The sequence below is a fragment of the Zingiber officinale genome, chromosome 9A, assembly GCF_018446385.1.
Source record: "Zingiber officinale cultivar Zhangliang chromosome 9A, Zo_v1.1, whole genome shotgun sequence".
Lineage (NCBI taxonomy): Eukaryota > Viridiplantae > Streptophyta > Magnoliopsida > Zingiberales > Zingiberaceae > Zingiber > Zingiber officinale.
The window spans coordinates 6,902,325-6,927,883 of record NC_056002.1 but is presented as its reverse complement, the minus strand read 5'-3'; the positions used below and the strand labels follow the sequence as shown (position 1 = coordinate 6,927,883).

Here is a 25,559-nt window from a genome sequence, read left to right as displayed (position 1 = left end):
GACCCTCTGCCCAAACACTATACCCCGCTGGCGATCGGGACATACAACGGATTGATCGATCTAGATGATCATCTGGATAAGTTCGATAATGAGGCCACGCTGCACCAGTATACAGACGGAGTGAAGTGCCGAGTCTTTCTCACTACCCTCTCTGGATCGACATAGCGTTGGTTCAGAAGATTGTTGGACGGCTCAATACGAAGTTTCAAAGACTTCCGAGCCGCGTTCTAACACCATTTTCCCAGTAGTCGACGCTATCAAAAGACGAGCGTTAACCTCTTCTCCCTAAACCAAGGATCAAAAGAAATGCTTCGAGTGTACATACAATGTTTCAATCAAGTAGTCATGGACACCCCCTCGGTCTCATTTGAGGCAATGATGAATGCCTTCACTCAGGGGCTTGTCGAAGGAGATTTCTTTCGATCGCTCATCAGGAAGCCGCTTAGGGGCTTTGACCACATGCTCAAGAAGGCCAACGAGTATATAAATATGGAAGAAGCCCAAGCGGCCAGAAGAAAAGAGGCACCGATCAAACCCTCGGCACCGACCGATCGTCGACCATCAAGCAGCCATTAGCCGCCTAAAGGGCTAAGGGTCGATGGAGCGCAGCCATACCAGGAGGCTAGGACACATGTCGTGCAGTATGTGGCCTCTGATTGGCCAAAGACGACAAGAGGCAAGGTATGGATGCTCATGTTCTGCTCCTTTCACTAGTCGCCGGCTCACAACACGCATGATTGCCGCAGTCTAATGGCAATCGTTAGCCGATCGTCTCCAAAAGGATACCTCCGCCGATCTCCCTCCCCCCTATCAGCGACAAAGACATAGATCTACTAGGCGGCGAGAGGACGAAAGAAGAATGCCCGAGCGGTCCGATTGACACCAGGGGAGGGATATTGCTGATCCTTCCGAGTCCCTGCCGAGCGAAATAGACCCTCCGCTGGGGAAGAAGAAAACAGGAGCAACAAGGAGAAATAGGCATGATTGCTGGAGGACCGACCAGAGGTGAATCCAACAGAGCCAGGAAGTCATACGCTCGGCGGCTGGAGATCCATGCGGTGGGATGCAACAGGGAGAAGGCCGAAGGACCCGAGATCAGCTTCTGCCCTAGTGACTTGGAGGGAGTGGAGATCCCTCACGATGACGCACTGATCATCCGAGCAATAATTGCTAATTATACTATTCACCAAACTTTTGTTGATACAGGTAGTTTGGTGAACATCATTTTCAAGAAGGCGTTCGATCAATTACAAATTGATCGGAATGAATTGCTACCCATGACGACCCCACTTTATGGCTTTACGAGCAACGAGGTACTGCTGCTCGGACAGGCCAGACTGATCATCTCGCTCGGGGAAGAGCCACTGAGGAGAACCAGGACCAGAAACTTCATCGTGGTAGATGCACCGTCGGCCTACAACGTTATCTTTGGTCGACCGACCCTGAATAAGTTTTGGATGGTGGTGTCTACTTACTGCCAAAAAATTAAGTTTCCGGTAGACAACCGGGTGGGTGAGGTCAAAGGAGATCAATTGGTCGCCCGAAGATGCTATGCTGAGATGGTCAGATCTGAAGCTAGGAGCGCTCGGAAGAATCCGCGCTTGGAGGTGAACGTCATCACCAGAAAGCTTCAGGGGTTGGTCTATGAAGAAAAGGAAGTCCAGAGTCACCCAAGTCGGATGGAGGCCACCATATTAATTACGACCGATCGGGAACCTGAGAAGAAGGCAGAGCGGTCGTAGAGCGCGAATCGTCTCCAACCTACAGGGCTAGGATGAGAGGTGTGCAGTGAATTTATGTATCTTTATATGTTTCCTGAACGCAGGGCAAAATATGAATAAAAGCGAAAAATGACTCTTGGGAAAATGTCTACGTCAACGGTCAAACTGCGACCTTAAACTCTTGTCTCCATCGACGGTCGAGCGGCGACCTTAAACTCTTGTCTCCATCGACGGTCGAGCGGCGACCTTAAACTCTTGTCTCCATCGACGGTCGAGCGGTGACCTTAAATGTTTATCTCCATCAACGGTCGAGCGGCGACAATAAATGCTTGTCTCCATCAACAGTCGAGCGGAGACCTTAAACGCTTGTCTCCATCAACGGTCGAGCGGCGACCTTAAACTCTAGTCTCCATCAACGGTCGAGTGGAGACCTTAAACCCAGGTCTACATCAACGGTCGAGTGACGACCTTAAACTCTTGTCTCCACCAACAGTCGAGCGGCGACCTTAAACTCTAGTCTCCATCAATGGTCAAGCGTCGACCTTAAATCCGGGTCTACATCAATGGTCGAGTGGCGACCCTAAACCCGAGACCACCTCGATGGTCGAGCGACGACCTTAAGCCCCAATGTTCACATAATCTTCCTCAATGGTCGAGCGACGACCTTAAACCCTTGGCTCAGTGAGAAGGCAAGCGTTGATGAATAGCCGACTGTGAACCCGGGCTACTCGAAAGCTCGAAGTCTTAAAAGTTTAGTGATCGCTCGACACTATTCTTCGAAATGCTCCTAGGGCCGATCGGAAGCTCTGAATACAAAAGGATCGGTCGGCTGGATAGACTAATCATGGACGATCGGAGTGACGAGGCCACGAGTTCTTGCAATGCTCAAAAGAGTTGAAAAACATACAAGGAGATAAAGCTTGTCTGAACGGACAAGAATTCATTAAGACTTCAAAAATTTTACAAGATCTCTCGACCTCACTCAAGGTAGTCCAGGACGTCATCAGGTAGTGACGAGGTAAGCTTGTCCCGGCTTATGATGTTACTGGTCAGAGCCACAGACAGTTAGCCTCCCTCATGGAGCTGGTCGATCATCCCATCGATGGCTAGATCGAAAAGGCGCAGAGCCCGATCGGTGACCTTCTCATTGAAAACATCCGAGCGGAGGTAATTCTTCTTCATAGCCTCAAAACAGCTAGGCTCGACATCTTGATAGGTCTTCAAGGCCGCTCGGAAGGCTTCCAACTCATCCTTAGAGGTGGTCAGCTCATCATTTTTTGCCACAAGTTGGCCGCGAAGAGCAGCCTCTTCAGTCGACCGACTGTTCCACTCGGCGATTAAAAAATCTTCGGCTTCCTTGAGTTTCTGGACGAGGGCCGGGCCTCCTTATTCTTCAGTTCGAGGTCTTCGATGGCCCGATTCTTCCTCACATTGGTCGACTCAATTTTATTATCGAAAGTGGTGACCTACTTATTAAGCTGAGCCAGAAGAGTGGCCTGCACCGAACTTTTTTCCCGTTCGCCAGATCGGCTCGCAATTTGGCCACCTCAGCGTGCATCTGCTCTTGAGTGGCGGAGGATTGGCTTCTCGACGCCTTCATCTTTTTCATTTCCTCCTCCAAAAATACGAGCCTTTGGCACATGACCAGGCTCTCCACCCAGTACTACAAACAATAAGGAGAATATAAGTGCCGAATGGTAATGGATTAAAAAGTATATTAAAAGTTACTCCAGTAGACATCTGGGTGTAGCTGTCCGCGAGCAACCCCAGAGGCATCATCGCCGCACGAGCCTAGGCGTCGGTCCATATTTGGGCGAGCGGCCCTTGGATGATAATTTGGTGTTCGGGAGCTCAGATTCACGCCACTCCTCGGTTGGCAGGTGCAGAATCGCCGTAATATGGTGTTGGCCGCTCGAGGCTGATTGTGTAGAAGTTGCTCACCCGGACGGCCATGATGAAGATGCCGGTCGGATGCCCAACTTCTTGGCCTTGGATTTTGGTGGCAGGAAGGCCACTGGCGGTGCGTAGACTGTTCCCTAAGGTAGACCAGACAGGGAGGGGGTCCGATTTGACGACCCAGGGGTAGTGGACTCTTGGACAGGAGCGAGGGTCAACGTCTCGACCCGTTCGACGAACCACACCCTCGAAGTGGCGGAGCGCGATGAAGGTTCCGCCCGGCGCCTCTTGCGCCTGATCAACGGCTCGACTGAGGAGGCTGAGCCTGATGCCCCCTTAACTTCAACGACTGGAAGTCGTTCAGGTGGTTGTGAGACACCAGTCTCAGTATATGGAAGATGCACTGGATGTGCAATGCATCATATTATCTTCTATGTCTCCCAAGTTGTAGAGATAGCATGAGAACATCAGTGCTAGGGAGATTGATCAACACTTGCGTGAGCTCTTCCAAGCGAGTGCGAGAGTATAGATGTATGAAACCTCTTGAGCACTATTTCATACCATGCTGGAGGAAAGAAACCAAGTTAGGTCTCATGTACTCAAGATGATCAGGTACATAGAGAGGCTTGAGAGCTTAGGTTCCAAGTTGGATCAGGACTTACCTGTTGACCTAGTCTTGTCATCACTACCTCCATCATTTTCCTAGTTCATGTTAAACTTTAACATGAATAGCATGGACAAGAGTTTAACTAATCTGTTGATAATGCTAAAAACTGTTGAGAAGAATATGAAGGTAAATCTTTCACTGCATCCAATGATAGTCAGAAAGACCAACAAGTGCCCTAGCACCGAGAAATTTCATCTCAAGGCTAATGCAGTGAATAATCCTAGATATCAAGCTCAGAAGAAGGTTAAGAAAGGGATGTAGGTACCCCCAATCTGATGAGAAGGAGGCCATGTGCTTTCATTATGGTAAGAAAGGTCACTGGAAGAAAAACTGTTATATTTTCATGAAGAAGAATGTCAGTGGAGCGAATACTTTAGGTATCTTTATGATAGAGTGCAATCTTTCTATTTCTTCATCATGGGTCATAGATTCTGGAAGTAGTTCTCACATTTGAGCAAACATGCAGAGTCTAAGTGACTGCAGATGATTGTCTAAGGATGAAATAGACCTACAAGTAGCTAATGGAGTGAGAGTTGCTGCGTTAGCTGTAGAAGCTTATTCAATAAATTAACCTCGTGACCTTATTTTGAATTTAGAAAACTATTATTTTGTTCCTAGTTTCTCAAAAAATATCATTTTGGTGTCGAGTTTTGACGCCAAGGGATTTGTTTTTTAATTCAAGGACAAGTTATGTTCCTTTTATTTGAACAATGTATTATATGGGAATAGTTCATTGAATAATAGTTTTTATATTCTTAACTTAGATGAACTGATTTATTGTGTTGAAAGTAAGGAATAAAAATTGCATGACTCAAACTTGACATACCTTTGGCACTGTAGATTTAGTCATATAACCCAGAAACGTATTGTTAGATTACTCAATAATGAGTATTTGGTCTCTTTTGAATTAAAGCCCATATATACATGCGAAGCATGTTTATAAGGGAAAATAACCAAGAAACCTTTCACCAAGATAGGTGAACGGGAAAAGGAACCACTAGAACTCATATGTAGTGATGTTTATGGTCATTGCAAATTCAGGCTAGAGGAGCATATACCTACTTCGTGACTTTTACTGAAGATTTAAGTAGATATGGATATATCTACTTAATATATAAGGCATAAATATGAAACTCTAGATAAGTTTAAGGAGTTCAAGAATGAGATAGAAAATTAACATGGCAAGAAGATTAAGGTCCTTTGGAGTGATCGAGATGGTAAGTATCTAAACCAAGACTTCATTGATTACCTAAAAAAATGTGGGATAATTTCCCAACTTACATCTCCTAGAATTCCAGAGTGGAATGATATTTTAGAAAGGAGAAATCACACACTCATGGATATGGCTAGATCAATAATGAGTCATGCAAGTCTTCCAATGTCATTCTGGAGCTCTGCCTTAGAAACAGCAGTACACACACTTAACTGAGTTCCAACCAAGACAGTAGATAAAACTCCTTATGAATTATGATTTAAAAAGAAACCAAATTTATCTTACCTTAAGATATGGGTTATGATGCTTACGTGAAGAATGAAAATTTTAATAAGCTTGCAGCAAGATCCATAAAATATACATTTGTAGGTTATCCTAAAGCTATAATGGGATATTATTTTTATCTCCCAAGTGAGCATAAAATCATTATTGCTCGATATGCTACTTTCTTGGAAAGAGAGTTTATTTCTAAAGAAAGTAGTGGGAGTAAAGTGAGTCTTGAAGAAATTACAGACTCTACAAACATGTTGAAAGATGAACAATTGGATAATGAGACAATGCCACAAGTATAAGTGTCCCTTTCATCCGAGGCTGCTCAGGAAACACGATGATCCTGTCTGAAATCTGCAAGAAGGTGCGCTGGCTCCGAGGAATGGTGGCTTCGAGGAAGATGAACTCCTAGAGATCTTGAAAAGCTCCTCAACGATCCTGCGCATGGTGAGATGAGTCAACAAAGCGTTAGTGACCTAAGATTGGGGTGGGGATCCCTGGCCAGACCCTCCGACACTCAAGTTAGTTCTCTCCTCTCTCTCTTAAAAGTGGAAGAAGAAGAAGAAGTACAGTAATAAAATACTTAAAAGTAAAGTTTTGGATGCTAGAGTTGTATACCTTGCCAACTGAGAGGATTCCCCTTTTTATACTATCTCATATAACCTCTGTAGTCATGAGGTGATTCCTGGTTTGTTAGAGTTTGTTAGAAGATGGAGTACCACTTTAGACTTTGTGCAATAATCTCTCAAAGAATCTTTTTTTGTACCCCGTATATATCTCTTTTATCGTTTATTATTCATATTCCTAATGAAGTATGTATAGGAACACGTCCTATAACTGAAGAAACTTCTAGAGAATATTTCCCGATAAATTTGCCAAGCTGTCATACTTGTATGCTATCTTCTGCTAAGTTTGAATTAGGTTGATTAATTGATTATTTTTTTAAATTGAGTTTAACAAATTTTTACCTAAATTCATCTCACCCTTTTCTAAATTGCCAATCAGGGAGTCTTATAAGTTTTTGTGAGATGGTTAATTTTATCTTTAGTTTAAATTGAAGTCTAAGAATTGATTCACATTTGAATTAGACTAAAGTTTAATAGTTAGTCAATTAAATATTCATTTCAATAATTGGCTTTCAGGCTGTGGTGAGGCACTAGGCTTTCTTGGGTATTGGATCATCAACCACTTCTAGATAAAGCCTTTTAAAGAAATAAAATATTTAATTTCCTTTCTAAAAATCCTAAGTCTAACTAGTCAAGTGTGAATCATGCCTAAGTCCTTATCTATCTTATTCTAAGCATAAATAATAAAAAGCAGTAATGCAAACATCACACAAATTTATCTAATGAATATGGTCTTTCTATTAACTCCCCCTAGATCATAGCCTCAATAGGGTCTATCAATGTAATGGATTTGACTCTTGGGGATCTAATATTGATCAAGTCCAATTTGATTAATCAAGTTAGACTTGGGGACCCATGGTTGGATTATTTTTCTATTTGTTCGGTTAACAAGTGATAAATAAGATCTAAACTTGCGGTTAGCCTTGTATCCAAGTCTGGATCGATTGTATATGACTTTTTGTTTTCCAAGAATCAAATCAAGATTCTTGAAACCCAAGGTGAACTGTTCCAATGTATTCTTCAATCCCTTGACTTGATTTTTCAGACTGGATTTTTTTTTTCTCAAGCTCTTGGACTTGAGTTGAAGTTCCAATCTAAACTGATTCAATCAAGGAACTTGGGTTAGTTGCTTCCTTAAAGGTTGTCACCTCCTCTTGGAGTGACTTGACCCAGAGATTGGACTTAGCTAACTTTTTTGATAAGTAAGAAATCAAGTTATGTGATCTAATTAGAGAAGTACTTTCATTGGTTTGAGAACCCTCTGAATCGAACATGGATCCGTAGCTTCACTCGGACTCGACTTCTGATTCTGTCTCAGATTCGATGACTTGCTCTTGGGTTGGAAGTGTGAGGAAGCTTGTTTGTTCGCGGTCTTCGCCAAAGTCTTCCGATGATGATTCATCACATGTTGCTTGTAACACCTTCTTTTTCTGTTGCTTCCTTCTGATTTGGACAGTTTGCATTAATGTGTCCCTTTTTGTTACAGCTATAGAAGGTGACTTCAAACTTCGTTTATGAGTTTGGACTTGGTTGCGTCGTCTTTGCTTGGATCATCTTTTTGATCTCATGTTTGGTGAAGCCCTTCTTTTTCTTGTACAATTTTCGTACAAGATTGACGAGCTCGGTGGTGATCTCGTCGTCATCTTCTTACTCTGATTCATCTTCTAGCTCAGGTTCAATTAGGCGCTTGACTTTTAATTCTTTTATTTTGTTTGTACCTATGATAAAGGCAATACTTTTCTCGACCGAATGTATATTAGTCTATTCATGTAATTCAAATTCTGAAAATAATTCATCTATTCTAATTGTTGAAAGATCCTTGGATACTTTGTAAGCATCTACCATCGATGTCCACAAGGTATTCCTTGAAAAAACATACCTGATTACGTCGCGATTCTCCACTTTCTGTCCGATCACGTGGAGCCCGTTCAAAAGATCTTGGATGCGAGCATGTAGCTAGCTCGCTGACTCACTTTCTTGTATTTTTATATTATATAATTTGTTTAATAGTAGATCTCATTTGCTTACCTTCGTGTCAGAAGTACCCTCGTGCAGCTCGATCAATTTTTCCCACAGCTCCTTTGCACTTGAAAATAGACCGACTCTATTCAGCTCTTCTTTTGTCAGGCCGCATTAGAGAGTACATGTTACCTTGGCGTTGATTTCAATCTTCTTCATCAAATTTGTGTCCCAGTTCTTGCATGATACTCATTTTTCGGTGTCATCGAGTGGAAGTACCATGTCGATCTATATGATCATCCACATCTCGACTTGCGTCTAGAGGTGGTATTCCATTCGACCATTCCAGTAGCCGTAATCCTCACCAGAAAAAAAAGACGGGCGTGCTGTGTTATACCCTTCTTGGTGGGCCATTTAAGAAATAAATCTTGCACACAAAAAAATAATGAAACTTGTTCCAAGACTTAGTCTTGGATTAGTAATGCGGGAGATAAAGAAATTACTTGAGTAATATTGCATGAATTTCGAAAAAAAATACTAAAATAATAATAAAAAATATGCATTATTTCACAACTTTGGACTAACGATGAAAAAATGAAAGTGAATTTTTTCAAAAAATAAATTTAGACGGAAAATGAAATAGGTAAGAATATTTTTTAAACAACCGCGATATATAATTTACTTTTTCAAAAAAGACCCCCTATTCAATTGGTGGTTTCACCAATTCAGAGCGACCTTGCTCTGATACCAATTGTAGAATCGATGAATGCTAGAGGGGGAGGGGTGAATAACACTCATGGATTTTTTACTCATTTCGAAAAATACAGAATAACACAGCAGAATAAAGAGAGAAAAATAAAACTAACACCTTTATTTTTACTTGGTTTGGAGCCTGTGATGATTCTTACTCTAAGGCCTGCGATCGTTGATCGCTTACATTGGGAAATCCACTATCAATTTGTAAATTCTTTACAAATATGCAAGTACAAGTATTGAAAAGACAAGGTATACCAACAACAAATGATTAGCAGTTGTTTGGTGATTGTCAAAGCAGTGGCTGAGCGTTGTTGAGTTGTTTCGAAGCAGCGCACACGTAAGATGATTGTTCTGAATGTATTGTTTTGAAGTTGCTGGTCGACCCTCCTTTTATAGCCAAGCCAGATCTGATCCAAATCCACTGATCTTGGGATCAATCTTTGACTCAACGCTGATAGATCGACCGATCCTAATGTTCGATCGACCGAACCCTCCCAGCTTCTCGTCCACATGCTTCTGCTCGGATAAGAGTCTTCGTTCAGTTAACCAATCCTGCTGACCTCACTAGCCTATCTGATCCGATCCACTCGGCCCGACCACGTCGACGTCTAACCACCGTTCGGTCAACTGAACCCCAGGTTTGGTCGACCAATCCTTCCGTCGAACCCGATCAGCTGGTTAGGCATCTACTCTCCTTGCTTGGAGGTTCAGTCGACCGATCAAGGCCGAAACTTCAACTTGTAAAATGTTAGTTTCCCTGCAAAATAGAGTTAGACAAATAGTAAATAATAGTAATATATAACTTTTGACAGCCTTCGAGCTGTCAGGTTTTGACTTTCGGATTTCCTTCGGGAACCGTAGGTCAAACTAAAGCTTACTATTCCCTCTTCAGGGAACACACCCTCATCTATTCCTCTCATGAGAAATTATCTTTTGCCAGATCGATCCTCTACACCAACTAGACTTTTGCTCAACGCCCGAGACTTCAGGACTTTCCAGCTGGACATCCGATCTTCAACCCGTCCATTCTTTCACCTGGTTCACGACCACTAGAATTTTCACCTAGAGTCCTCGACTCTAGGATTTCGCCCAAAGTATATGACTCGCTAAGACTTTCCATAACCTAGGGTTACCACCCCCCTAAGACCTAGGGTTACCTCCCCTAGGGTTTTCCACCTGTCTAGTATCCACTAGGACTTTTGCCTAAGTACACTTAGGACTTTCCTGCACACTTGGTTCAACACTTATTAGATCACAAGACAACTTAACTTTAAACCCTTTGTCATTATCAAAATATATGTTCGATCGTCTAGTGCTTCATACACCAACAGAAACCTCTTACAAGCTTGATTGCAATAATATAATAAGAACTAAGAATGCAAAGACAAATGAAATAAAAAATGGTTTTACAATCAAAATATTATTTTGTTTGATCTCTTGTTGCTTGGAAATTCACTTGTTGACTCTAAAATGAACCAACACTTCACTGTAGAATCTCTAAGAATCGATGCTTGCTTTCTCCATGAAAACCTTCTTTTCTAAGGTTGCAAATGGGCTGAAATATGCCTTCTAATCGATTGATCTTACTCCTAATCAATTGTTACATTAGATCCGACCGTTCAAACCTACAGAATGACTTTTTTTACTCAACCAATCTATTGGTGAGTCACACCAATTGATTGCCTCAATTGATTCCACATCCTTCTATTCGCTCAAGAAAACACTACCAATTGATTGTCTCAATCGATTGTTGGATGTCAATTGATTGTCTCAATCAATTCTGAACCCTTCTATTTATTGGTCATCTCACCAATCGATTTACCGTACACCAAACCCAGAATTTCAAGTTTAGGGTTTGCCAATCGATTGACACTTCCAACCAATCGATTATTAACCCTGATTTCAGCCTTTTCAAGGTTGAATTCACATCTTTCTCAGTATTTGATTGATATCAATCTACTAAAACTTATTTTGCTCAACATTTGGTCACCCTTGACCTATCGATATTTTCCTTACCTAATATCTGATCAACTTTTACCTATTAGGACTTCATTGTTGCCTAGCATCGAGTCAAATTTGACATGCAAGGACTTTCGGTTACCAAGTGTCTGATCACCCTTTGATCCACTTGGACTTTACTCTTTTCAACTTCTCGTTAAACTTCCGATCACTAATTGTCTAATCTTCCTTGACCCACTTGGACTTTTCTCTTGCTAATTTTTCACTAGACTTCCGATCACAAGTGTCTAGTCCTCTTAGACTCACTTGGACTTTCCTCTTGCTAATTTCCAATTGGACTTTCGATCACCAAGTATTCAATCATCCTTAACTCACTTAAACTTTTCTCTTGTTAATTTTCTGTTGGTCGTTGGTCTTTCTACTTCTAGTCAATTTTAATTTACTTGACTTTTTATTAGCATATTAATTAAACATCGATACTCAAACTTAAGTAAGTGAGTTTGGTCAACCTTTACCTGAAATCGATTGCACCACATCTAAAATATTAATATTTTACTTAAATTACTGAGTTTAACTATGTTTAAATTTATTTATTTATTTAATCAAACTTATTTAAATTTACTAACAACGTTATTGTACTTATAAATTAGGTTAATTATTTATGAGTTAATATTGTTTTTATATATTATAAATAATTTAAATTTATAAAAAAATGTAAATTTAAAATATATAATTAAATTTTATATTAATAAATAAATTTATTCATAAATTATTGATGGATATTAATAAACTAAATTTATTAATATATATATATATCGAACCAAATATTAATCACGAATATTCTCTTCATTTAAAGAGGATGTTTCGATAAATTACCCATATATTATTTATTATTTCATGATCATACGTGTAAGGACAACTGCATGTTCATGATCTTACGTCTTAATAAAGAGTTAATTCAATTATTGTTGGAGAAACTTGGTCTATCTCAGCCTCCCTCACAACTAATCCCGAAATTATGGGAAGAACTCTGTCTCATTAATGCCAATAGGAATTGTAACTATTTTTCATAAAATAAATATTTTCATATTTATTGCAAAAGTAATTAATAAATATCGAATTTAATAAAATTATTATAGTAAAAGATGATTATCCTTAAATAAAGAGACATATATAAATTACCTTAATTACGTGAGAAAAGTAAATCACTAGATAAATTTAATTATAGTCGATTGTCAAATTGACTAAGGGATATGCTATTGTAGTAACTTTCCTCTCTAATCAACTGGAAATCTAATAAAATCATGAACTTTGAATAAAGAATAATTATTTCTAATCTTTTTTAAAATATTTTTCTTGAGCAATTCTTTAAACCATGTAAATAATACATTCAACTCACCTCAAACGATCCTCTTCACATTAAACAAATTGATTGAGTTAGAGAAATTAAATAAATCAATTACATTAGCTAAGCAAAGTAGGTCAATCATATCAACTAGATCAAATAGGAAAGTTGGGCAGGTAAATCAAGACCCTGGTTGAATCATGCGAGTCAATCGTGCAACACTTGGTTTGGACCCAATCTACTTAGCTAGTCCAAGGTCAGTAGTGACCGAATGTAAATTCACTAAGATTGAAGAGTCCCATTGAAGTCTAAACGGATAAATCTTTGTATTAAAATTATAATTTAAATAAGATTAAAGAATAATTATTTATAATAATTTTTTTAAAAAAACTTTAACAACTCTATCATTTAAATAATAAATCCAACTAACACAATTTATCCTCTCGATATATAACAAATTGATTGAGTTAGAGAAATTAAATAAATCAATCACATTAGCTAAGCAAGTCCGTCATATCAACTAAATCAAATAAGAAAATTGTACAAGTACGTCGAGACCCTTGTTCGACCAGATGAGTCAATCATGCAACACTAAATCGTATGTGAATCTCTCCATTAAAAGGGGTGGGTTTTTTTTTTTAATATAGAAATGAGTCAATAATAGACACATCATTTGCATTCCCACCTTCCCCGTCCTCGCTCAGTTGCTCATCAGTTCGTCCATTAAATACTACCGAGTCCACCAGACGTTCCGCTACCCCAGCTTGCCGGCCCCGAAACGCACCCACCAAAGTAAACCATTTAATAGGACAATACGGAATGGGACCCCTCCATTATTTTTAAACTCCAATTTTTTTTAAAAAGTAATTCGAACCGATTAATTCGGAGGAAGATGACCTAAGATATTTAAATAAATATTTATAAAAACTTAAGTAAATATTAATTAACCATTCTGGGATAACTTGCTCCTGTAGCTTTAGTATAGTAAGAAGATGTTTAATTATCACTAAGATTTTTATAATTCAATTTTTAATTATAATATAAAAAATAATTTATAGTTCTTAAAATTTTTTTCCTATTCTTACAATGTATAAATGGAAAAAATTTTGGTAGGATCGAATCTTTTACACGTACGATATGCGTTTTAATAATTTCCATTCAATTTATTTTTTTTATTATTTTCTAAATTTGTTTAGAGAATAAAAAAATAATAAAGTTTTCCACGAACCGAAGACTTGTAACTTAATTGTATTGTATTGTATTGGGAGCACAACACAATCGAACTTGCAGCGCTTGCTGGGAGAGCGTCGTTGGGTCTGCTCCAGGAATCGATCGACCCATCGCCACCCTTCCCGCCATGGATGCCGCCGTTCCCGCAGGAGACGGCGACGACCTCCGTCACTGCCGCCTTCTCCTCTCCTCCCTATCTGCCGCTGCCGCAGGCGCACAGTCGTTCCGCGGCCGCTGGACCTCCATATCGTCCGCTGTCGCTCGCCTTTCCGCCTCCCTTGACGACCTCGCTCCGCTCCCACCTACCCCCCTTGTCGCCGACCTCCTCCGTTCACTCTCCCAAACCCTCTCCTCAGCTCTCTCACTCGCCGCCATCTGCCGCTCGCCGGATCTCCCAGCGGCCAGGCTCCGTACCCAGAGCGAGATCGCCGCCGCCTCCGCCGCGCTCTACCAGCTTGCTGCCGATGCCGATCTTATCTTACGCTCTGGCGCGCTGGCCTACCTGCCGTCGCCTCCGATGGAGGCGGGGAGTTCTCGACGAGAGCTCGTGCGGGCTGAGGCTAGGAGCCTTGTGACTAGACTTCAGATTGGAAGCTCCGAGTCGAGGATTGCCGCGTTGGATTATCTTCTCGACCTGCTCCACCAGGACGACAAGAACGTCGTGGTCGCTGCTGGACAGGGTGTGGTGTCAGCGCTAGTCCGCCTCTTTGATTCTGTCACCGGCACGGTGTCCTGTCACGAGGCGAGGGAGAAGGCTGCAGCTGCGATCGCGAGGATCTTGGCGGTGCAAAGCTGCCACCATTTTATAGTGGCAGAAGGCGCGCCCCTCCTACACCACCTCGCTCGCGTCCTTGAGTCCGAGGGTGGCGCTGCCAAGGAGAAGGCTTGCATCGCCCTCGAAATTCTAACCCAAAATAGGGATAACGCCATCATCATCGGGTCCCGAGGCGGGATCGCCGCCCTCCTGGAGATCTGCTGTGCTGGAAGTTCCTCTGCGCAGGCCGCTGCCGCTGCGGTGCTGAAAAATCTCGCCACATCCCAAGAGCTCCGGCAGAACTTCATCGAAGAGAACGGAGTCCCGGTCCTCATCAGTCTTTTAGCATCAGGAACACCTCTTGCCCAAGAGAACGCTATCAGATGCCTCTGTAATCTATCTACTGGTGGGGAATCCGAAAGCATAAAGCTATCCATCTTCAAAGAAGGGGCTTTGGAATGCCTGAAGAACTACTGGGAAGCAGTCGACAGAGGAGAGGATCGAAATCTTGAGCCTGGGGTTTTCTTATTAAGAAACTTAGCATCTTTCAGGTACATAGCTGAGATCATTGCCGCAACTGGATTCCTTCTTCGCACCATCACTGCACTAGAGAGCGACAAAGCAGGAACAAGAACAGAAGCAGCCAGGGCAGTAACCGAATTGGCTTTGGTTTTAGGGAGGACAAGGAAGGAGTTTGAGGATGCAGTGCCTCCTCTGGCGCGCATGTTGGAAGCCAAAGCTTTGGAGGAAAAGGAAGCTGCCTTAAGGGCTCTGGCTTCACTGATGTCATTCCCTGGCTATCAGAGACTACTAAGGAAGGAGGAGAAGGGGATTGTAAACATTGTTCAGCTCCTCGATCCCTTAGTCCATATAGATAAGAAGTACCAAATATCAATATTGTTATCAATTTCGCACTCGGGAAAGTGCCGGAAACAAATGGCGGCTGCAGGAGCTTGCAGATTCTTGCAGAGACTTGCCGACATGGAAGTGGATGGTGCAAAGAAACTACTCGAGAACTTGGGAAGGGGAAAGATACTGGGAGTGTTTCCAAGAACATGACTATGGAAGTCAGCTGTGAAGGATACCCAGCTTGAAGCTGCTTCATATGTATGTAAAATTAACACTACTTCATCCATTGTTCACCTTTGTGTAGATGATTTTGTTCTGATTCAATGTTGGTGTACATGCTTTAGATTGTTGAGTCCTTGATGAGATCGTTGGTGTTTAAGTAAAGATAAAGGAAACCCTCTAAGATGATCTTCCACTCGTTTACAACGATTCCCAAGTACAACATCTATAAGTAGTTTCTGTGCTGCATCACAAGTTGTAAACACAATTGCCACAAGGGCAGTTCTCTTGCTTAACTGGACAATAGGTCAATTACTTGGTCGTTAGTGTAGTTCAGATACCTTTCTTTCAATAAAGAACTGGAAGATGTTAGGTGGAATTGATTATAGAACACTATACACAGTAGGGGCCCTTGCTTTATGAATGAGAATAGTGAACCTGTTTCATGTGTGTGTGATCACTTGCTTTACTATTCTTCGTAGGAAAGAGCAACTTTAATCTGATTTAGTCAGGTAGGTGGCATTGATTTGGATCAGCCACAATTGGTCGGTTTCAAATTTAATAGCTGAGAACTTTCTACTTTGCCTTTTGTTTAAAATAGCAGTTGGCAGTTGTACTTATTTAACCTGTTTTTTTTACTTTGATTTAATAGTTGTTATTGTTATTCATAATTTCAACTAAAGACCTGATGAGTGATGAGTGACGATTGAAGACAAAGATACTTGCAACTTTCACTTAAGTTATAGCACTATGAAGTTATACCATCTGGCTCTGATTGCCGGTATTGCTTTACTTTAAGAATTGGGTTTAGCTAGATGATAGTTTAGAAGTGGCTAAACCTTTCCCACCTGTCCCAGGCAGACGCATAATGTCTAGTGGTCTGCGGGACTTGAGTTCAGAGGAAACCCAGCTACTTTAGGCCATAAATAATGACTTCTTGCTTCATGATATCTTTGACAAATCAAATATACATTTGTGATTTTTCTTGCACTTCAATTTAATTCCTTTGACTAGACTATTCATTTGCTATAGTTGACTTTGCTGAAGTCTTCCACAAGCACAATCCCAGGCAAATCCATTTGTCTTTTCTGTACTTAATTTTCCAGAATCATTCAATTGTCACTTCTTAAAATATTCAGAAGTTTATGAGCTTTAAATACCTGTCTAGATAGGTAACTTGCATCCAATACAATTCCTTCACATGATTTTTTTAATGGAACAGATGCTTGTCCAACCAATAGGATTATGGATTTAGGTTTCTATGGCCATCTATGAAACATATTCTACACATGCCTGACAGATGAAGGAGCTGCAAATGAGTTCTTAATTGAAAATGATGATGAACCCTCATCCCATAGGAAGCATGTGGTGCTTCTTTAATGACAAATGTTAACTCCATCCCAGGGGAGATCCATATGCTAAAAAATTTACTTGTAAAAGGTGATGAGAATTTAATGGAACTAAAATTAGTTGAAGTGGAAATCATATTAACCAGTTGGGAAGTTAAGATTTTGATTCTTCAGATCTTATGTGTCTCCACACTAAACCTTTTCAATGTGCAACTAAAATATGTTTACATCCAACTGCTATAGGATTCTGCATCAATAATAAAGGTTGATATGGTTGAAAAGTGGAAGGTGAGGAAACTGATGTGTGACCTAACATTATGACACAACTTTAGGAATGTCGAGTGGTAGTAGCTAGGAGAAAATTTAAAAATCAGATAATTCTGAGTGTTTTGACAATTGCAGCTTCTTACATATGCAACTCCATCCTTGTGATTCAGGATGAAGACGACGGTTTAGGATGCCATTTAGAACACATTCATTCTTTACTCTGTTGGTTTGCGACTCCATACTTCTTTCCATGTCTGAAATGGATACGGATGGCTTCATCTTCTCAACTTGTATCGGCTTTTGAATTCCAGGAGAATTTGGAAAGATTTCTTACATGAAACCATCTGTACCGAGTGATGCGAAGTCTTCACATCTAGTCCAGATATTACTTGTGTGAAGATTAAGATAATGGTGATGTTGCCAGAGTTTGCTCCCGCATATGAACTAATCATAGCCTGAAAATACAACAGGATGTATAGTTGCTTACTTGGGGGTGAAATAGTTTAAGGAATTTCAGCATCTGTAATTGATCGACAACATCAAGGTGGCGGAGGAACTCCAAGTTTATCTCTCGAGCCAAGATTTCAAGTAAATAGAACCAAATAGAAAAGTATCTGCAGAATCCGAAATTGATTGAAAACAAAAAAGGTTTCAAGTCTATGCTCGAAACACTCTACATCAAAATGGGGTGGAGTGTTTAATTATTAGCTATTCTCTTGGACTTGGGTAAGGATTCACAGAAGGATGAAAATCCTTCCAACAACTGGGGAGGAAGTGGAAGCGTAAATGGCGGAAGAACAACTGCTGGATCTCCTTCGTTACCTCCCCTGGCCAGGCGAGGAAGAGCAAGTGCATCTTGATTTTTATTGAGTCCTTGGATGAGAAATGAGAATGCTCCAAAGCTGAGGCAACTCTGCAGCAGAACTCCTGGTGAACCTGCCATTGGAACAAGTTTGAGATATAGCCATATACGCTTCCACTGACACTATTGGTTGACTCTAACCAAATCAATGACAATACGAGGCCAATTCATAAACTTTTTGTAATGAATATTAGATAATTATGGTTCAAATAATAATTATGGTACAAATGACACAAGTAACAGAGGAGAAATAATATGTACCTGGTACACCGAAAGCAAGACCAGTACAACACCCGGCTATGCCTGCATTGATAGCTGCAAACAACATGATGATTAAACTTAGAACCAGTAGCTTCATTCCACTGAAATTATTCAACAGCATTTTATTAGTGCTATACCATCATCCTTTCCTCTGAATCTCTTTAGGAAACAGGAAACAAGACTATGGACACCAGCTAAAACTGCAAATGTCTAGCATACGAGTGTGCCAGTTAAAAAGAGGAACTAATGAGGAACCAAAACAGCAAATTAGAAATCATTACTAGTAATGGTACCTTAGCGGACGATCCCACATCAACCAAGGATCCCTTGAATCCTTTCTTCTTCATCAAGCCTGATCCTAAAGTGAAGAACATCAAAGTAGCCAATAATCATTTGTCGACATGGAAGAACAATTCAAAAAGATCCAGAAATCAATGAACTGATAGGACAAATAAATACATAATAATAGAACAAATTTTGCAACTCTATTACCACCTACTTTTTCCCCTTATCCTATTTCTCTTGATGTGTTGTTATAATGAGGAAGTTAGGTCCACAAACAATCTTACCACTTAATTGCCAATATGTAGCAATTAAACAAATGAACTCTTCAGTGAAGAAGTGAACAGTGCCTCTTTAGAAATTATATGATAGCTCTACAGCTTAAATATAAGTAGATATTTCACAGATGCATGCATTCTTGGATCATCATGGTACTACAATAAAAATTAGGTCACCGAAGAAGGTTGAAGGTGCAAAATAACTTGTAGAAATCACCCAAGGGAACAAAAGTTTTTTACTCCTACATGGAAATCCAAAAATCAGAGCACATTCATATCAAATAAACTATGTTACATTACAAGACGTTGACAACACTATTTGACTTAATTTTCTCAGAACGTCAATTTTGTACCACCCTTATATATATGCTACTTCCATTGAACAGCCACATTTCACAACTTTTAATTGCCACACAAGTCCTAAGTGGAAATACACAAATCAAAGCACCTAATACATCTGTCATTTTCTTCGAATTTCAAAGCTAACACCATTGGCATCTTGATCCTTCCACTTGAACAATCAATAGGGCAAAGATGCCTAATCTTCCTCCAACATCAACTTCTAAAGTGTTTCTATATAGGATAAACCATAACCATTTGCCAGATGCAAATATGCTTAACAGTCGAAGGCAGGATGAACACAGACAACTAGAATTTCATGAAGCTAAAAACATGGCTCCAACAATTATTTAGGCCTTCGTACCGCATGCCTCAAATGTCCCAACCTATATGGAGCAAAAGGATGAATAATCAAGAGACAGCATCTTTAGCTACCACTATAGTTCCTTCCAAAATATCAAAGAATCATGATTCATGACCAGCTTCAGTATTATTTTAGTTTTTATTGTTTGTCACTGTATCTCATTTCATCAGGATATAGAGAATATAACGCACCAAAATCAATATCTTAATGGTACATGGTAGAAAATTTGGCAAAATCTATTGTGCTATCACTGACCTTCCATAAACAAGAAAATTTAAATATTTGGAGATGAAACTCAAATCCTTGTCTAATGACCGGGAGACTATATACTACATGGAAATCCTAATTCCATTGGCTCAAGCATTCTTCAAGCACAGATCGTGATACAGCAGGATGCTTCCCGCGTCCCTACAGAATAACGGATTGCGCAGGATACAGCAGACACTACACAAAGATTGCGCAGGGAACAAAAGAACTATCATATCAAATTGGGAACAAGAACAGATGGAGATGAGCGGAGACTAAGATGGAACCTACCGAAGCCAATAACGGATCCCATGAGAGCCCCAGCTGCGGAGTCAACGGAGAAGCGCAGGAGGCACACGACGGGCGGTTCGGCGCCGACGGAATCCGAAGGCTTGTTCTTCGGCTTTGGGCCTCTATCGCTGCCATAATCTCCCCCTTCCTCGCCGTCGTCGGTCTCGTACTCCGGTGGATATCGCGCCGCCGCTTTCACCATCACTGCTCTGCCGGAGTCTCAAATAATCTCTCTCGCCTCTCGCCTCTCGCCTCTCGCCTCTCGCGCAGTAGCGACCTCGGCTTCGGTCTACTCGTGTGTGTGGATATGTCCGGAGCAATAATTCGTGACTCGATTAATTTCTACCCATTATTGCACCGCCCTTGTGATTGGCTGAGAAGGAACGAGCTGGATATCTATTCGCGATAAAGGGAGTTCTGGCGACTTCTAAACAAAGAACGTTTCAAATTGTTTTTGGAATGCGATCCGTTCTAAGAGGAATGAATTATTAAATTTATAATGATTTTTTTAGATTTTAATAAAAATTTACATTTTTCGTTTTTTATTAAATAATGATATATTTTAAATATAACATAAAATAATTTATCCATTAAACTCTTAATTTGAAAGATGTTTTTTTTTGGGAATATGAGAAGGAACTGTCTGTGTGACGTGTTTGAAATGTTGATCTCATCTCCATGATTCAGATGGTGAGTCGTCTTCTGTGTTAATCAAGTCGTCCGATGTCCTCTGGTCAACAGTACCTGTAGCCAGCGACTGAGTTGTCCCGGTCTCTGGTACCCCGATGCTCGAGGTGGGTCACACGAATATATAAGCAGTCGAATAATAGCAGAATAATGAAAGAAATATAGGATGAGTACGGTAACGTACCTTAGCCACGAGGGGTGCCCTCAGATGGATCGGTGAGGCGGTCGCGCTGCTGATTGAGTCGTCACAACCCTGAAGAGTAGATAAATGTCTACCAGATGAGTAGCTGCCCCCGATGGCCCGAAGCCGAACAAGATATGGATCCGCAAGATGACGCGCAGTTTGACTACAACACCGGCTCGCAGGTCGGATTAGGGGCACGAAGGCTGGAATACAATAGCGGCACGAAGGTCGGACACCCTATCGGCTTGCAGGCCGGAATACAATAGCGGCACGAAGGCTGGACACCCTATCGGCTCGCAGGCCGAGTCAAATAAATAGTATGAAGCATAAACACTCGGGTGACGACTACCTGGAGGGTGACAACGACGTGTGGTGGCTACAAGTGTTAGGATGTATACTAAAAGCCTAGCTTTTGGTATAAACATTTATCTAGAAATAAGAATCACATTGGTCAAATGTCTACATTTATGATAAATGTAGTTGTTCAATTAATTTATATTGTAGATAACATGGTGTGTGGTGTCACACACAGAGGATCATGTTATCAGTACCTTATAAATTATAAACAGTAGCTCACGACCAAGATGGAAAGGAACAAACCATTGGAAGGTCGTAGTGTAATTAGGTATTAGTTTATCTTAACTATATAATTACACTAGTACACTTAGAGTGTATTGAGTAGGATCATTTGAGGTCGTTTCTTTTATGCTGACTTTATAAAGGAACAAAGACCTCAGTTATTATGGAAGTGTGTGCTCTTAATCCTAATATAATAACAAGCACATATATTTGATATTTATTTCTTTAATTTATCAATGGGTGAGATTTAGTTCGATAAATCAATAAGCCCGATAAGTTGAGAAATGATATCACTTATAGTGTGTGTTGTTGATTATAGAAGGAAACTGTGTCCTAGTGATCTAGGTTGAGAATGTCCCCAAGAGGAGCTCATAAGGATTGTCATGTTAAACCCTGCAGGTGGACTTAGTCCGACATGACGATGAAGTTGAGTGGTACTACTCTTGGAGCTAGATATTAATTAAATGAGTTGTCAGTAACTTACTTAATTAGTGGACATTTGTTATCTTAAACACAGGGAGACTAACACACTCATAATAAGAAGGAGCCCAAAATGTAATTTGGGATTGGTGCGGTAGTTCAATAATAGTTCTTTAGTGGAATGAATTATTATTGATGAAATTAAGTTGTGTGTTCGGGGCGAACACGGGATGCTTAATTTCATCGGGAGACCAAAACCAATTCCTCCTCTTGGTCCCTATCGTAGCCTCTTGTATATAGAGATTTATACCCACCACATACCCACCTTCTTACCCATCCAATGGGGCCGGCCAAGCTAGCTTGGAACCCAAGCTAGGGTCGGCCAAGACCAAATGGTTGAGCCAAGTTGGTGACCGGCCAAAGCTTGGGTCCCAAGCTTAAGTGGTCGGCCACTAGAATATTAAAAGGGTTTTTTTTATTAAAATTATTTCTTATGTGGATATCATGATTTAAAAGAGAGTTTAAAAAATTAAAATTTCTTTTTATAGCTTTCTACAAAAGATTAAGAGAAGAGATTAATCTCTTTCCTTATTTGTAGATTAAAAGGATGATTTTAATTTTTAGTAAAAACTTTCCTTATTTGTAAATCATCCACATGTTTAAATGAGAGTTTAAAAATTTGAAATCTTTCCTTATTTATTGATTAAAAGGTGGATTTTAAATTTTAAGAAAACTTTCCTTTTTAAATATGTTCATGATTTAAAAGAGAGTTTAAAAATTAAATATTCTCTTTTATAAGTTTCTACAAAAGATTAAGAAAAGATTTGATATCTTTCCTTATTTGTAGATTGAAAGAGATTTTAATTTTTAGAGATAACTTTCTTTTTATCCACATGTTTAAAAGAAAGATTTTAATTTATTAAATTTCCTTTTTATAAATCAATCATGAAGGGATAAAAATTATTGGAGAAATTTTTATAAATTTCCGGAAGCAAATAAGGAAGTTTTAATTTGTGTTTAAAATTTAATTTGCTTGGAGATTTTATGGTGTGGTCGGCCATTGAAAAATTGAAAAGAAAAATTGTTTTAATTAAATAAATTTTCCTTTTCAATGGCAAAAGAATTAAGGAAGTTTTTATTAAATTTTCCTTATTTGCCAAAGACCAAGGATTATAAAAGAGGGGGTAGAGGAGGCTTCATGATGAACAACTCTATTATTTTTCTCCCTCTTTTCTTCCTTGGGTGTGGCCGGCCCTTTCTTTCCTCTCCTCTCCTTTGTGTAGCCGAAACCTTCTCATGGTGGAGATAGCTTTGGTGGCCGGAACTAAGAAGGAGAAGAAGGAGAGAAAAGAAGCCTCTTTTCTAGCATCCCTTGGAGCATGGTGGTGGTGGCCGAACCTCTTCATCCTAGGAAAAGTTTTGATGGCCGAAACTTGTAAGGAAGAAGAAGGTGCTTGGTGGTTCTCATCTCGGAAGATCGTTGCCCACACAACGTCCGAGATTAGAAGAGGAATACGGTAGAAGATCAAGAGGTCTTTCTAAAAGGTATAATTAGTATTTTTCCTTTCCGCATCATACTAGTTATTTTTGGAAATAATACCAAATATAAGAGGCATGCGATTCTAGTATTTCGAATTTGTTTTCGATGTTGTGTTCTTTGTTTTTTTTTCTTTTCCTTGTGATTTGATTGTTTCTTTCGGTTAACCTAAAGTTATTTTAGGAAATTAAATATTAGCTTTCCTTAAAAGGTTTTGTCTAGTCGGTGGTGGTTGCTCCCATATCCAAGAAGGCCATGTGCCTCGCCACGTCAGTACTGGGAACCAATTATGGAAATTAATATTCAATGGAATTAATAACTTAGGTGATTTGGATCGAACGTGTTAAGTTCCGCAGGAGATCCAAGTCAAAACCTAAAAGAACAAATAGATTAAACTTTGGATCAAACGTGTTAAGTTCCGCAGGCGATCCAAGTTTAATTTAAAAGAACACATGGTAGCTAGGAAAAAGTTTAGACCTTTGTACAAAATTTTTGTACAGTGGAACCATTAGGTTTTCCGAGTAGCAACCAACAATTGGTATCAGAGCTAGAGTTTTACCTCTGTGTATTTGGTATTAGTTTAATTATGCACATGTCATACATAATTTAGGCAAGTTAATAGTAGGATGTGCTAACTTTGTGGATGCAGGATCCAACTATTATGACTTTTAGTTATTATGTGTGTGATTGGACTCTTGGACATGTCAAGGACATTTATTGTGTGTGCATGATTGTATTATAAAATACAGCAGGAGCTATATTTAGTTTTATTAGGATTTTATTTTTGATCTAGTTACATGTACATTCCTTTTATGGAATATAGAATCAATGGATGTAAATTTTATTTTATGTTCGATCTAGTTTACATGTACATTCCTTCGAGGAATATAGGATCGAAAAATGTAAAATTCTATTTATGTCGCGGATCGGATCTTGCAAGGCGTGGAACCTTTTGAGGACCAGAGGCACAGCGGAACAAGGAACAAGATGGATGCGACAACTAGACCCGGTGGCAGTGGCCAAAGATGGCAGCAGCTAGGGTTGGCGACACACGGAGGACAGCAATAGATAAAAGCCATAATAGTTGAAAATTAGTTTTTCTGTTTATTGCTTTTTATGCTGTGACTGTGTGTGCTTGTTAGTATGCATGTTAAGTAGACTAGCATAATCAAAATTCTTCACTTTAAATAACTAAGTGGGAGAGAGATTTATTTTTAAATAAATTCCACGGTCTTCATTACTGGTTTATAAGTGATGCAACAAGCTTGCGCGTTGGCTCTGAGTGCCTTCCTCCATATCGGATGTGCTTGTTTGCGGATCACTAGATTAAACTTCCATTTTGGATGACTATAGGAAGTTAATTAAGAGCGTGTGATCTTCCCCATCGGAAGGGGCATAATCTTATTAACGGACTTAGTGTCAAGTAATGGTATACACTTAGGCACGTCTAATAGTATCCTCCCTATCGGAGCCACTGCTATTATTTGTGTGACCAAAGAAAAATAACTATTAATTTGTCAAATAAATAGGTTGACAAGATAATAAAATTAAAAACTCCTCTTACAAATGTTTGATTTTGTATACGTCCACACTATCGTGGCATACAAAACTCACGGTGTTTGAGGTAATTTTATTTTGTCATAAAGATTTATTGACAAGATAATTAATGGGTAAAACCCTCCTCTTACAAATGTTTAAATTTTGTATACGTCCACACTATCGTGGCATGCAAAATTCATGGTGTTTGAGGTGTTGGTAAATTTAAATAATATTGTTTGAGGAATCAATATTATTTTAAATTCAAAAAGTTTTGACCAAATATTTGATCAAAGACAGATCAACTATTAATTTTATTCGTCATAAAGTAAAGTTGACGAGATAATAAAATTAATGGATAAAATCTCCTCTTTGATTTTGTATACGTCCACACTATCGTGACATACAAAATTCATAGGGATTTTTAAAGAATTAATCTTGACCAAATATTTTTGTGATTTAAAATGTTTGTCAATCCCCTAGTTGTTATACTATAGAAAAGACTTAGTAGTCCCAATTGTAATGATTGAAAATAGGACCTGGACATTAAGGTAGACTGTCTTCTTAGAACTAAGAACAATATAGGTGTATTTAATTTATTAGTTGAAACATG

At 39.7% G+C, this 25,559-nt stretch overlaps 2 protein-coding genes across 4 annotated transcripts; one reads left to right on the top strand and one right to left on the bottom strand.

The window, feature by feature from the left end:
* The first annotated feature begins 13,644 nt into the window (after positions 1-13,644).
* Positions 13,645-17,268, top strand: LOC122019996. 3 transcript variants are annotated; one of them, XM_042577679.1, is made up of 2 exons: positions 13,645-15,503; positions 17,251-17,268. In XM_042577679.1, the coding sequence occupies exon 1, from the start codon at positions 13,770-13,772 to the stop codon at positions 15,453-15,455; it is 1,686 nt and encodes a 561-aa protein (XP_042433613.1). In that variant the 5' UTR covers positions 13,645-13,769; the 3' UTR covers positions 15,456-15,503; positions 17,251-17,268. The 3 variants fall into 3 exon arrangements, with proteins under 3 accessions (XP_042433613.1, XP_042433612.1, XP_042433614.1); XM_042577678.1 differs by lacking the exon at positions 17,251-17,268 and adding an exon at positions 16,687-16,863; XM_042577680.1 differs by lacking the exon at positions 17,251-17,268 and adding an exon at positions 15,590-15,608.
* A 427-nt stretch (positions 17,269-17,695) lies between these two features.
* Positions 17,696-20,314, bottom strand: LOC122019997 (chloroplastic import inner membrane translocase subunit TIM22-2-like). Its single transcript, XM_042577681.1, has 5 exons — positions 20,004-20,314; positions 18,497-18,561; positions 18,341-18,413; positions 18,204-18,257; positions 17,696-18,016 (listed from the first exon to the last, which is right to left on the bottom strand). The coding sequence occupies exons 1-5, from the start codon at positions 20,203-20,205 to the stop codon at positions 17,778-17,780; spliced, it is 633 nt and encodes a 210-aa protein (XP_042433615.1). The 5' UTR covers positions 20,206-20,314; the 3' UTR covers positions 17,696-17,777.
* Positions 20,315-25,559: the final 5,245 nt, after the last annotated feature.